The 12,848-nt window shown below is 61.3% G+C and overlaps 3 protein-coding genes across 3 annotated transcripts in view; 1 reads left to right on the top strand and 2 right to left on the bottom strand.

Moving 5' to 3' along the window:
- Window positions 1-34: 34 nt before the first annotated feature.
- On the top strand, window positions 35-2,120 carry MNEG_2223 (Cobalamin synthase; the record flags this gene model as incomplete). Its single annotated transcript, XM_014049300.1, has 6 exons — window positions 35-230; window positions 667-798; window positions 1,005-1,087; window positions 1,330-1,356; window positions 1,541-1,739; window positions 1,960-2,120. 6 exons carry the CDS (start codon window positions 35-37, stop codon window positions 2,118-2,120), a joined length of 798 nt encoding a protein of 265 aa, XP_013904754.1.
- A 979-nt stretch (window positions 2,121-3,099) lies between these two features.
- On the bottom strand, window positions 3,100-9,260 carry MNEG_2222 (hypothetical protein; the record flags this gene model as incomplete). The annotated part of the gene is made up of 18 exons (XM_014049299.1): window positions 3,100-3,435; window positions 3,680-3,841; window positions 4,150-4,209; window positions 4,381-4,480; window positions 4,702-4,784; window positions 4,982-5,041; window positions 5,252-5,320; window positions 5,684-5,818; window positions 6,030-6,074; window positions 6,237-6,426; window positions 6,708-6,831; window positions 7,203-7,330; window positions 7,580-7,765; window positions 7,935-8,040; window positions 8,235-8,273; window positions 8,408-8,505; window positions 8,751-8,907; window positions 9,164-9,260. 18 exons carry the CDS (start codon window positions 9,258-9,260, stop codon window positions 3,100-3,102), a joined length of 2,175 nt encoding a protein of 724 aa, XP_013904753.1.
- A 2,502-nt stretch (window positions 9,261-11,762) lies between these two features.
- Window positions 11,763-12,848, bottom strand: part of MNEG_2221 (nicotinate-nucleotide--dimethylbenzimidazolephosphoribosyltransferase) — a gene marked incomplete at both ends in the record, with an annotated part of 1,964 nt that continues 878 nt past the window's right edge. Inside the window, one exon of the mRNA XM_014049298.1 lies at window positions 11,763-12,728. Within this exon, the coding sequence (XP_013904752.1) occupies window positions 11,763-12,728 (966 nt within the window). The remainder of the gene's footprint in view (window positions 12,729-12,848) is intronic.

Genomic DNA, 12,848 nt, shown 5'->3' with positions numbered 1-12,848 from the left:
CCCCTCGCCACCGCACCCGACCCACAAAGGCCTCATGTTCCTGACCCGGCTGCCGGTGCCGCCTGGCACCGACCACCACCCGCGCTACCTGCTGCGCTCCACCGCGTACTTCCCGCTCATTGGCGCAGCTGTGGGGCTGTGGGGTGCCGTCTTCTTCACTGCGGGCGCCGCCCTGTGGCCGCGGCCCATCGCCGCAGGCGTGTCGACACTCGCCACAGTCTGGCTTACAGGTGAGGGGCGGCCGCCATGGGGCGCCAGGCAGTGTTGAGGTCTAACGTCCCAGCCGCACTTCGCTCGCAGCTGAAGGCGTAGACTGATCACATGCCGCTCAGATGCATGCTGAGCAATCCAGGGCTCACAAAGTGCCGGCGGCTGGGCGCGTCTGCACTGGAACGGAAAACGAGGTGCCACCTCTCCCTGTCTCGAGGTCGCAGGCTGCTTTCATGAAGACGGGCTTGCTGACAGCATAGGTAGGCCGCTGGGGCTGAGCCCGTGCTAACCAGCGGTCAAACATGCATCAGCTCCAGCAGTAAGCCGGCCGCGAGTCATCGTATTTGGGGTGTGTTGCATTTACATCGCCCGGGGATGCACATCAGCCGACTCAGCTGCACAACGGACAAACGGCTCCTTGACATGCATGTTTTGTCAACCAATGACTGCATGCAGACGGCTTTGGCGGGGGCTGGGGCCGTGCCCAGATCCTGCGCATCATGCGCGACAGCCGTGTAGGGACATACGCGCTCGTGGGGGTGGCCATCCTGCTGCACATAAAGATTACCGCCATGCAGTCGCTGCCAGGTGAGGCCTGCTGGCGCCGCGCTGGAGGTGAAAGGGACGCCGCCTGGTTGCCACCAAGCGTCTTTGGGAAGCTCTGGCGTGCACTCCGCTGTTGACTTGCCCCATGCTGGTTGGCTGCGGGATTGCGCATGTACAGCAGTCACAGCATGTTGTTGACCGTGAGACACTCAACAGCTTTGGCTTTCTCTACGCAACGCACTGTGCAGATGCGGCCTCGGTCATTGTTGTGGCACATTGTGTCAGCCGCTGGCCCTCCCTGCCCCTCCTCACATTCTGTGAATACATTGAGGTGAGGAGGGAGAGCAACAGTTGCCTGAAACGCCAACCTTGGCATCTGCTCGTGAGCACATAGTGCAGGCGGGGAGAGGAGCCGAGCATACAGTGCAAGATGGCGCTAACCAGGCAGGGCGTTGCCTAGGCCCCCAGCCAGAAACGCAGCTCACTGTGCTTCCCAGAGCCAGCCTCCATGTGGCCCACCCACACGTGACCGCACCCCCGCACCCCTGAAACTCGGCTGTTGCGGTGCTGCAGGACGATGAGCACGCGAAAGCCGGGATGGTGAGTCCTCCTCCCTGCGATATTCTGCAAATGCCTGACATAGGCCGGCGCTTGGGACGCCTGGCGTGTCACAAATTGCTGCAGTCTGCAGTCCAGTCACCACCCCATACACGTGTTGATTCTCCCTCCCCTGCGATGTGACTTTCCTCCCTCGCCCCCTCTATGTCCCCCCACAACAACCCAGTACAACGTTATGGCGCGCTGCCAGCCACTCCTCACCTGGCCCCGCTTCCTGTTGGGCACACTCGTTTCGCTGGCCGTGCCGGCGCTGGTGCTGGGCGCTCACGGCACGCTGGTGGTGTGGGCCACGACGCTGGTCATCACCACGTCGTCCATCTACTACTGCCGCGCCATCATCCAGGGTGTCGTGGGGGACTACATAGGTGGGGGCACCCCGCCACGTTCGCAGCTTGCGTGTGCTGAGGACTGAGGGACGCACCCGCGTAGCCGCCCTGCGTAACAATCCAGGCTCCATACCGCAGGTCGGTCCTGCTCTATGAAGCCCCGATTTGCAACCAGGCCTTCTGCCTGGCACTATTGTGCAGCCTCCCCTTTTGGCTCTCGAAACCTGCACCGCAACCTTCCACCCTCCAACACCTCCAGGTGCCACAATTGTGATAACTGAAATTGCAGTTTATCTGGCGCTGTCTGCTGACTGGGCGGCACTGGCGGCGGAGGACGGCTGGCGACCCATCTTGGTGCTGCTAGCTGCGCTGGTGGTGCCTGTCGTGTGGGGCCGCCGCATTGTCGACTTCAGCTGCTGAGGGCGATGATGCCGCTTCTGCGCATGCAAGAGCTGGGTACGCGCTGGTGGCACACCCCAACGCTGTGGCGTGCAGTATGTGGACTGGGGTGATGCACGGCGCACGGCTTATCTAAACCACCTCTATACTGCATTCCTTTGCAACCCGTTAATAGAATATTGCAATTTTTTGGGACCCACAACCTGACGTTTATGCATTCAATGACTTTTTTCTTCTGGCCAAGCCAAGCCTGACTCAATGAGGGATTGGGACTCCCTGTCTGTCGGACAGACCTGCAGGCTGCAGGGGCTGGTCCCAGAAGCTGTTCAAATTCTGATTAGTGGGGCCCATTGCAAACTGCAAGAGCTCTTGAAAAGGGCTGCCCACTCACACCCGGGAGTTACCACACACGCTTGCAGCTGCTTGTTTCCAATTAGATGTGGTAATGTTTATCATTTGTGTATTTCAACAGGGTTTCAACAAACTGCAGGATTTTCATGCGATGTGCAGCCAGTGCCACCGCCGTCGCCGCGCTTTGCACCGAATTGCATGTTGTTTGAACAGTGCAGTTCTCAACCGAAAACAAAGGCAAGCAAAAGTTCGCATTGGGCAGAAAACTTGCTCATTGAATTACGGCCTACTGCACAGCAGTTAGCAACGTGCAGAAGCAGCATTATGCACATGTTTCGAACTGGCGGCAGCTGGTGGCGTCGCGCTCATGCAGACGTGGCCACACCGACTTGCACCATTTATGTCGCTCAGCACACTGGAGACCGGCTTGGCCAGACGATGCAAAGGGCAGACAAGCCCTGAGCGAGCATCTGCAGGGACAAGGATGATTGCTCTGCCCATTGTGGTTTCAGGAACGCAGCATACATGTGGGATCATTTCAAAAACTCCGAGACCGTACAAAAGAGACGATTGCTGCAGTCAAGGCTGTTGGTGGCGAGTGCAGTATTTTAAGAGGTGGGATCACTGTGGGCCCAATTCTTGGCGGCGGTCAGGGCAGGGGCTTGCGCCAGGTCACACCAGTGAGGGCTGCCGTGACAGAGCCGCCCGGCGCCAGCGTGGCCGTGGCCACCCGCGGCGTCCCCGCGTTCGGCCCGCCGCTCAGCAGCAGCGACGACGTGCACTTTGCCGGCACCCCCGGTGCGCCGGGGACCGCGGCGCTCGTCACGACGACGGACGGGGCGGCGCCTGTCGCTGTCACGTTGAGAGAGTATGTGAGCTGGCAGGCGTCCCTGTCCTGCCTGGCCAGGAAGGCCGCATACAGGTCGTCCAGCTTCAGAGACTGGACCGGCCAGGAAGCCCAGCGGTTGTACTCCGTTACGACGTTCTGGGGGAGGGGTGGGCAGGTAGCAGGGGGGGCCGGGTGTTGATGGTGATTACGGTGAGCAGGACGTGGGGTTCGAGGAAGGTGCCCACAGGAGTGCAGCGGCTGATGACGGAGCATGCAGTGCTGGGTCGAAGTTGCTCAGTGAGCAAGCGCCAAGATGGCGCGAAGGCAGCAATGGATTGCACATGCTTGCTTGTTACTACTGACAAGCCTTGCAGCGGCAGCAGCCAGTCTGCCCGCCCACCTGCGTCCAGCGCATGAGCAGGCTGACGCCGTCGATCATGGCCAGGTTGGCCTGGTGCATCATGTGGGGATCCTTGCGCAGCTTGAGCAGCCCCTCACGCACAACGCGCGCCGCCTCACGTTTCATGATGTCGCTGATGGTGGAGGCGGTGCCATAGTACGACTGGTGTGGTGAGGGGCAAAAAGGTGGGCAGGAAGGGAGGGTCGGGATGCAGCTGCGACCGTCAGGGGGAACAACTAACTCAATCAGGGGCTGACTGTGGACCGCAACCGAGTAATGACGATTTTAAGGGACCCTATCTGAGGAGCTCCGATCCACATCTCCTGGCTGCCCGCCTTCCGTGAAAGCCTTGAAACCAAATCCACTAAGAGCCGGCTTGTTCGGCCCACAATCCTGCACCAACAAGCACCCTTCAAGGCCACGGCTTCTGTGGGCTTCCGCCCGGTCTGATCCAGCCGTCCCAGCCTCACCTGGTACAGACGGTTGTAGAGCCGCACGTTCTGCGCGGCCGTTGAGCAGTTGAAGTAGACCTGCAATCCACGATGCGTGATGCGAACAATGGTGGTGATATGGGTGCCTGCGCGTTTCGGGGGCAGGCGCACACATCACCTCGCCACACATGCAGTTGCGCGTCGCGCCGCAAGGGCGGCTTTGGTACGGGTTGATGAATCTCAGTTCGCCGACGTCAAAGGGCAGCCCACCTCCGTTGCCCAACGCGGCAGAATGGCCATGTTGGCGTAGCCGTTGGTATCAGGAGTAGTGTAAAGCATGTAGTGCGGATTGGTGGGGTGCAGGAGGAACCTGCCGGTTTTGCATACGCATAGGTGGATGGTGGGGACAAGGTTGCTGGTGCGTTGCCGCGCAAAACTGCATGGCATCCAAAAACAGGGAGGATGCGTGTTGCCGCACGGGCGCAGGAGCAGCATTTTTGCACCTGGCACCGAGCAGCGTTGCAACCAGGCAGGACGCGCCCAACAGTCAGGCAGGCGGCAGCGGGAGTGCAGGGCAGCAAGGCCGCGCACTTCCAGGTGTTGTCGCCCGTGACGCATTGGATGCCGCGGCCCGCGAGGGCGGCCAGGGCGTCACCATTGCGCAGCCCGCTGATCTGCGCGCGCGGCCGTTGAGGGGTGGCGGTGGCTTCGTTATCAGGTAATGGTGTTTGCGGGCATTAAAATGCATGCTTGCTCCTAGAAAGGACCGCAATGGTGGGAAACACAGAGCAAGCAAGCCAGTGCAAGTGTGGGCCTTTGCCGGATGTTTCAGCATGGGTGGCGACGGCACGGCCAGGGCCAGTGATCCCACCTGGGGTGTCACCATGCACTTGGAGCTGAACAGCGTACGGTTGCGGAGGTTGAGGAAGGCCTGCAGCCAGATAAGTTGAGTTGGCAATTATGCGAGTGTGAGCGCCGACCCTTGCATGCGTGTGGGTTGCTAGCTGCAGAACGCCTGTTGCCTTGAGCCACCTGGTTGCCGTCTGGGGGTTCGTGGTTCACTCCAGAGCCTGCATGGCAGACGACCCGTGCATGGTGACCTCAGCTACATCACCAGCAACCCCGGGGCTCATCCGCTCACCGGCCCGGCCATGTCGATGTTGAGTGCAAGCTGCTGGTCCGCGTCAAACCATGTGGCGTTGTCCAGGTTCTGAGCCAGTTGGAGCACGCGTCGGTGGCGTTGTGCCATTGGTGAGTGAAAGTGTGAGGGCCGCCGTCCCGCAATCGTGCATGGGTGGGTGGGTTTGGCCACAAAGAAGTGCTGATGAGCAAGTGAAACCCGTGCCGCACAACCAGCAAGGCAAGAAGGATGCAATTATATGACTTCCAAGGGAGGTACGGGGTGACAGAGATGGCTGACATCGCACAGGAGCCAGCAGGCCAGAGTCAACAGGGTCTGGTGAGGGCAAAAGCCTGAACAAGGCCTTTGAGAAGGGTGCATTGCACAGCTTTCCATCCTGGGTCATTACACTTCCATTTACTTGCAGAACAATTTAATTTGTCACAGGCTCACCTCGTGAGTGAAGGTGTGGTGGCAGTAGCTGAAGGCTGTCGCCACGTTGCCTGTGTTGGCGCGCACCGCGGTTGCCAGTGCGTCCTTGGCCTGGATGTTGGCAAGGCTCCAGTTGCCCGAGCTGCCAACAGCGGTCTGACGGTTGGCGCCCAAAAAGTCGCGACAGGGGCAGCGAGAGGTCAGCTGGATTGTTTGAGGCGTTCAATAGACAAGCCTGCAAAAGCACAAGTGTCCGCCGGCGGAGGGTGCCCTCCATGGCAGGCACAAGACGTGTTCCCAGCAAGAATGCAAGGATCGCCGTAGCAGCGCTGGTCTTGCGCTGGCACAGAGCGCCAATCTTGCCCACCTGGGGCACGCGACTTGTCCCAGTCCCGAGCGGCTTGGCCCAGTCCTGAGAGCGTTGCGGTGGCAGGAGACGCCGTGGGCCGATGCATGCGTGGCAGCTGCAGTAAAATGAGTGTAGTGCCACAGCTTGACCGTTCATGCGCTTTTGACACCTCGCTCAAATCAGATGACGGCAGACGTGGCAAGCGGAAGAGGCGCACCAACGCACCTTTGTGCAGCTCTTGCAGAAGTCTGGCAGGGTGGCTGGGCAGGAAGCCGTTCCGGTGTACCAGCAGTTGCAGCCCAGGCTAATGTAGAGGGGATCGTCCAGGCAGCCTTCGTTGTTGATGTCGACGGGCGCAGTCGTGCCCGTGTTGGTCTGCTCCAGGATGCCGTTGCCATTGATGGGAAGGTCGGCCCTGGTTGACCAAACCGTGGGTGACAGCACACACAGGGTCAAGGCAGAAACCCCACAAGTGAGCGGTTGACGGGGATGGGATTGCCACAGTGCCATGGCAGGCGGGGGTCTTTGCATCGAGGTACCAAGACAAGCACGGGCCACACAGACAGGGTACAACGACACTCTCCTCCATGGTCCACGGCTGCGGCCTGCCATCTTGGCCACTGGCAGTGATGGTAGTCCAGTGCCATAAGCATCCTCCCTGCATGCCCTCCTCCCAGGCATGCACATGCCACACACCTGAAGAGGCTGCCCGCAGGCAGTGTGTTGCTCATGTCGTTTTGCCAGGAAATGTGAGCCGCCAGGTCAGCGTAGCTCAAGCGGTAGAACAGCTTGCCGCCAGCCGGCTGCCCGGCATCGAAATCTGTGCCCCAGGCGGCGGGCACACAGCAAGCAGGGGTGCATAGAATGGTGGCCGTGAGCATCAGCACAGCCAGGTGAACTGCACCTGACAGGAATGGCTCGGCTGCTCAGATGCGGCGTCGCAGCTGCTTACGCCGACCTCCCCAGAACTGTTCGCTTGGAAGCTGCTCAGATGCCACAGCACAGGCCGAGAGGGGCCATGGACAGACGCCCCAGCAGCCTTGACTGCAGGTCCTCGTCGCGTTTTAAAGGTGGGTCAGTGCAGTACCGCTGGCTGCGATGCGGGCGCAGCAAAGGTGCAGAGGCACCAGTCGCCCCATTCTGGACCTTGAGGCCACAGGCCGGTCCAGCGCCGCACTGCGCGCTGCTCACCAGTGGTCAGGAAGACGTCGTCTGTTTGGACCGTCAGCAGCGCCTGGCGCACGCCGGGCACAGCGTTTTGCAGCAGCCAAGTCACCGCGAGGTGCCCGAGGGCCAGGCAAGACGTGCTCCAGCCGCCGCTGCGCAAGGTGAAGGGCGGGAAGGCGAGGGCGGAGGTGTGGGTAGAGGGGGTGAGCAGAGGGGTGGACGGCGAGATGCGTTTTGGAAGGCCAGAGGATGGACAAGCAAGCTGCACTCGTACTGCAACTCCATTTACTGCTTATAGTCAGGGTTGAGTGCGAAAGCAGCTGGAAAAAGGGAACACATGTAGGCACGTACACGTCGGCACAGGCAGCCGCGCTCGCGCCCAGGTATCTTGCGCCCCGCACCAGTCAAACATGAAGGCGAGGACCTCGCGCCCGTCCTGGTAATTGACCAGAGTCCCGCCCACGTATGTTGTGGACAGGTCGAGGATGGACGACACGTTGCAGGGCATGACGATGCCTGGGTTGGTGAAGTCGGCCGCCCACATGTTGCAGCTTGTGACAGCTGGCGAAGAGCGCAGAGCTGGGCACCTGCGCCGCGGGACAAGGTGCAAAGCTTGTGTGGATCTCTCTTTAGTTGGGGGCGGCAGCACTCGTTTTGAAGGGGGTAATGATGATGAAACAAGGGCAGCAAGCAGCAGCCTGCCCAGGCAAAGGGAATGCACGCCTGGGCTTGGCAGTCGATCAGAGCGTTGCTCACCTGTAGAGGCCTTCAGCGCTGAGGTTGGCGGTGCGCTTGATGCCCGAGATGCCCAGGGGCATAGCCGCGGAGATGTTCATTCGCGAGTAGCTGGAGGTGCATGCGGCTGGGGCCGGGACGTGCAAAACAGGGAGCATGGCACGGCATCTGAGAGCCTTGTCGCAGGGTAGTGCGTGGTTTGGCGCCAAGTTGCTTTGCAACATGCACCTCCATCTGACACCCGTTTGGGTTGGCTAAGCTTTAAGCATGTGTCAGCACATGCTGTCTCAGCGGCGGCATGGCTCAGTGGTGCGGACTTACTTGTGTCAGGGTTCCAGCCAACATTGCTGGGCCAGGCGCCTGCAGGACAGTTAAGAGGGTTTGGGTGGTGACGAGGGATGCGGGCAGGTAGTGAGAGTCTTCCTGGCTTAGCACGCTGTTCGAGCGAGTGCTAAGGGCCAGCAGCACGCCCAGCGTAGCGCCGAGAAACGCACCAAACTTCACGCCGCGAACGCCAGTCTGCCTCTGGAACGCCCAGACAGCGTCGACGTCGGACCGGTTCAGGAGGCCCATGGCCTCGACGTTGGGGTACCTGCGCGCAGCATGGTGGTGCGGGTGGGAGGCGAGCGCGCACATTGCGATCAGCAGCTTGCTGGAGTGTTGCTGCTTGACAACAGAAGGGCCGGAGGAGCATCCAGCTAGCCAGCTGCTGTTGGTGGTGGTTGCAGCTTGGTTGCATGGATTGGGCACCAGCCAAAGTCAAAAGCCATGAATTTTGTTGGTGCTAGAAGGGAAAGTGCTGAAATGATTGCCACCACCCATCTATCGCGGCCTCACATGATCAGGCCGCCCCAACGCGGGGTCTTGCCGTCGGGCTGCCACAGCAGCTCGGTGTAGTTGATGCGCGTGGGAGCCGCCGAGTCGATGCGCACAACACTGTAGCGCACGCCGTAGCCCTGCATGACGGACTCAAGGAAGTCGGTGCTGACAAAGCCTGCGCATGCATGGATTCGGTTGCGAGTTGGCGGCAAGGGGTGGGGGGCGGAAGTTGCTTGGCGCTCCGAGGCGTGCAGCTGATGCGGGTAAGTGTGCATACGATGGCGTGGGTTCTGAGATGAATCGCGGGCGGTGATTACCATCATAATTCCGTGCGTGCCATCACTGCGCTCTTCCAGGCCTGGGCCATGTTTGGGCCCAGCTCATTTCAGTCTGCCACCTGTCGCCTCGCACCGCCTCGGCCAGCAGCTCACCGGGTGTGGAGAGCACCAGCACGTTCAGGGGCACTAGCACGGCACTGACGCTGCTCAAAGCAAAATATAAGCAGCAGAAGATCCAGAGGGGGGCCATCATTGCTTCCCGTCTGCGTGACGTAGAGTCAACACAGCACGTGCAGCTGGAGAGAAGTCAGTCGAGAAGTGATTAGCCACAATGAATCTTTGAACAAGCTTGTATAAATACGTATGAAACCACAGCGACCCTCGGCCGGCGCCCTCCTTTCCCGTGGTGGTCCCTGCCTCGTTTCGTGCCTCGGGTGAACACCGGCGGCCCAACTGCGAGAACCTGATCGACCCGGAGTTTGAGTTGCCCAGGCTACAGAAAAACATGTATTTATGTACCACGAACGTTTTAATCCCGCCTTTGACCCTCGTTCTGTGCTGACGCACGCTGCACTACGGTACTTTGGAAGGCAACAGCGCCATCAACATGCGGCCCGTGCTTGTGCTTGCCCTCGTACTGGGGCTGTGCTACATCCCCAACCTGGCCAATGGCGATGCTACCGCCCTAGCAACTGTGCTTCTCAAATCTGCGAGGTGCGCACTGCCAGACATGTACCCTCTCTGACGAGGCGCCCCACGCCTCGCGGCCCCGCAACAACCTCGCCTCGAGGAGGCAGCGACTTTCAACCCATGTCGGCGCCTCGCCGCGACCTCTGCCGCACGCTCCCATGCATGCAATAGGGATGCGGATGGCTGCGGCAAGCTGGAGGCGCCGTGCTGCTTGGCCGGCCCCAATGCGCAGCGCTGCAAAGGCCCTGGCCTTGCGTGCATTGGGCTTGCTCAGGATATGAGGTGGGTGGTGCGTGCACAACAATCACAGCGACGGCAGCAGGAGGGGGCCGCAGCAGCTGCATGAGATCACATCTCTACATAGGATACATCAAGCTGCATTGTGGGAGTACTCAAAATTGAACAAACCTGGTCAAATGGATGCCTGCGTGGCACCCACCCCTTATGAACCCACCCTGCAGGTGCCGCGCCTGTGGTGGGTGGAACCAGATCGCCTGCGAAGGTGTGTGTTGATGTCAGCTGAGCTGTTTTCAATCTGAAGCCCACGTTGATGGGTTGTCAACAGCGCAGACAGCCGTCCACAAAGCCTTGCCTTGTCAATGGCAGCAACCAGTCCGTCTCGCTCGCCCACCCGCTCTCACTTTGCCACGATGGCAGTGATGCTATGGTATGAGTAACTTATCTATCTATCTTTGCCACCACGTAACACCACCTCCAACCCCCACATCCCCACAGCAATTGCTCAGTCCCAAGCGCAACAAAAGATCCCCCCCATCTGGTGCAATCGGCATCCACCCCGCCTCCCTGCAACTGCCGCCCGGTCACCAACACAATCAACCCCCTCTCCCGCAAACAAAACCACTGGCAGGCCTCAAGTGTGATCAAGGCCTTGCGGCCGTAGGCACAGAGGACCTGGACGCCCCCATATGCCTGGAGGCTGCGCGCAACCCGCCGGGCCTTGCTGCCGCCGCGGACAAGGCCTCTAAGCTCAAGGACTCCGACTGCCCTCCTGGCAAAGCGTCCAGCGACAAGGAGTGCGCAAAGCGGGACAATGCGAAGGGCCAGCGCATCACCGGAGCGTGCGACCCTGCCGGCAACGACTGCGAGCGCGGGGCTTGCGTCGGAGGGGTGTGCGTCCCATGCGGCGGGCCCAAGCAGGCGTGCTGCAAGGGTGCTTCCCAGCCATGCCGCGGATATGGGGGGCGTGCGACTTGTGAATACGACGCTGCTTTGGGCACCGCTGTGTGCAAGTATGCCGATGTTTGAACTTTGGAGGGGTTGGTCTGCCAGCTGCAGCCCCCTGCCCTTGCCGACCCTTCCATTGCAGACGCTTTGTGTGCGCAATCCGATCGGTCTGGACAAGCCTGGCTGACGTCGCCTTAGCTGGCAAAATGCACGCAAAGATATGCCCCCTCCACAAAGTGTTGTGTCGCAAGCCTGCTGCAGTCAGTGTTGCTTGATTGATTTTGACTGCCTGCATAAGGGGCGAACTATCCCAAAATTACGCTTGTTGCTCTAGTTGGCTAGGCAGTAAATTGATGTTGTGCCTGTCCAAGGCATGAGACACAAGAATTCACAACATGATGGGTAATAACAAGGAGAGTTCGTTCAACGGAGTTGCCCTCGCCCTTGCATCCCCGCAATCACATAGTCACGTCGGTGGTGCGCCAGACAAGTGAGAAGATCACAGAGTACAGAACGCATCCACCAAGGAATGTTGCGTAGTCCACAGCTGGGCCAGATCAGCGCCCCGATGCCATGACATCATCCAGGGACGCCATGTCACTCATGATCGCGGCCGCGGAGCGCAGCAAGGGCAGCGCCAGGATTGCCCCAGTTCCCTGCAAGTTTGTTGAATGGCGGATGCGGGGGCAGGGAGGGGGGGGGGGTATATCAGAGGGGGGCGCAGGCATGAGGGTGCGGCAAGGAGGCTCTCGACTGCAACTAACCACATGAGGTTCACCAGGCGTTGCTGATGCAGAAAGCAAACGTTGGTCCGCCACTCTCGGTTTCTTTCCCCCTTCCACCCAGCCTTGAAGCCCCCGCCAAGCACTCCATGTGGTCAAGTTTCATGGCCCACCTCGCCCAGCCTCATGTCCATTTGCAGGGGCGCCCTGAGCCCTAGCTCCTCCAGCACAGCCCCCGCCGCCGCCTCGGCGCTCCTATGAGACGCAAACAAGCACTCCTTCACTGTCGGGTCGTGCCGCACCGCCGCAAGCGCCGCGGCGCCCGAGACGAACCCGTCCACCACCGCGGGCAGCCGGCGGCGGGAAGCCTCCAGGAAGGCGCCGGCCATGGCCGCGAGCTCCAGGCCGCCCACCGCGCGCAGCGCGCCCAGAGCGCCGTGGTCCCGGATGAGAGACGAGTTGGCGGCGAGGGCGCGCTCCACCGCGCGCTGCTTTGTGTCCAGGCCCGAGTCGCAGACGCCGGTGCCGCGGCCGACAACGGCGGCGGGCGCGGCCCCGGTCAGCGCGGCGACGAGCGCACTGGCGGCGGTGGTGTTGCCGATGCCCAGCTCGCCAATCGCCAGCGCCAGGCCGGCAAAGCTCCCCGCTCCCTCCTGCTGCTGCTGCTGCTGCTGCTGCTGCTGCTGCTGCTGCTGCTGCGCCGCCCGCGCAGATCCCTGCCCGGCTTCTGAGGACGCCACGGCGGCACGCTCGCACACGCGCGCCACCGCCGCCGCGCCGGCCGCCAGCGCCGCCGCGCACTCCTGTTCGCTCATCGCCGGCCCTTCGAGGAAGCTGGCGCTGCCGCGCGCCACCTTTGCATGGAATGCGTGCACTGATGGGAACACAGCCTCGCCGGCTGCATGTGCCGCTGCACCATCAGACGTTTTGCCGCTGCAAGCCGCGTCGGACCCGACGATGACCGGGGCGTTGCTGGAAGGAGGGGCGGCTGCCGAGCAGCTGCCGTCCAGATCTGCGTCCACCCCGACGTCGACGATCTCTAGATCGACGCCGTTGGCGGCACAGAGGGCGCTACTTGCGGCCTGGCCGCGTACGATGGCGCCGAACATGGCGGGCGTGACCTTGAATCGCGGGGGGAAAAAGGCAGGATCCGGGGGCAAACAGTCGGGGTGGCGGCAGGTCAGATGTGGCTGCGACAAAGCAGCGTGCTGCAGGGTTGGTGCGGGGCTGTCATGGCGGGG

The sequence above is a fragment of the Monoraphidium neglectum genome (genome assembly GCF_000611645.1).
Source record: "Monoraphidium neglectum strain SAG 48.87 unplaced genomic scaffold scaffold00244, whole genome shotgun sequence".
Taxonomy (NCBI): domain Eukaryota; kingdom Viridiplantae; phylum Chlorophyta; class Chlorophyceae; order Sphaeropleales; family Selenastraceae; genus Monoraphidium; species Monoraphidium neglectum.
The sequence above is the reverse complement of the archived record's forward strand: the minus strand, read 5'-3'. Positions and strand labels throughout refer to the sequence as shown.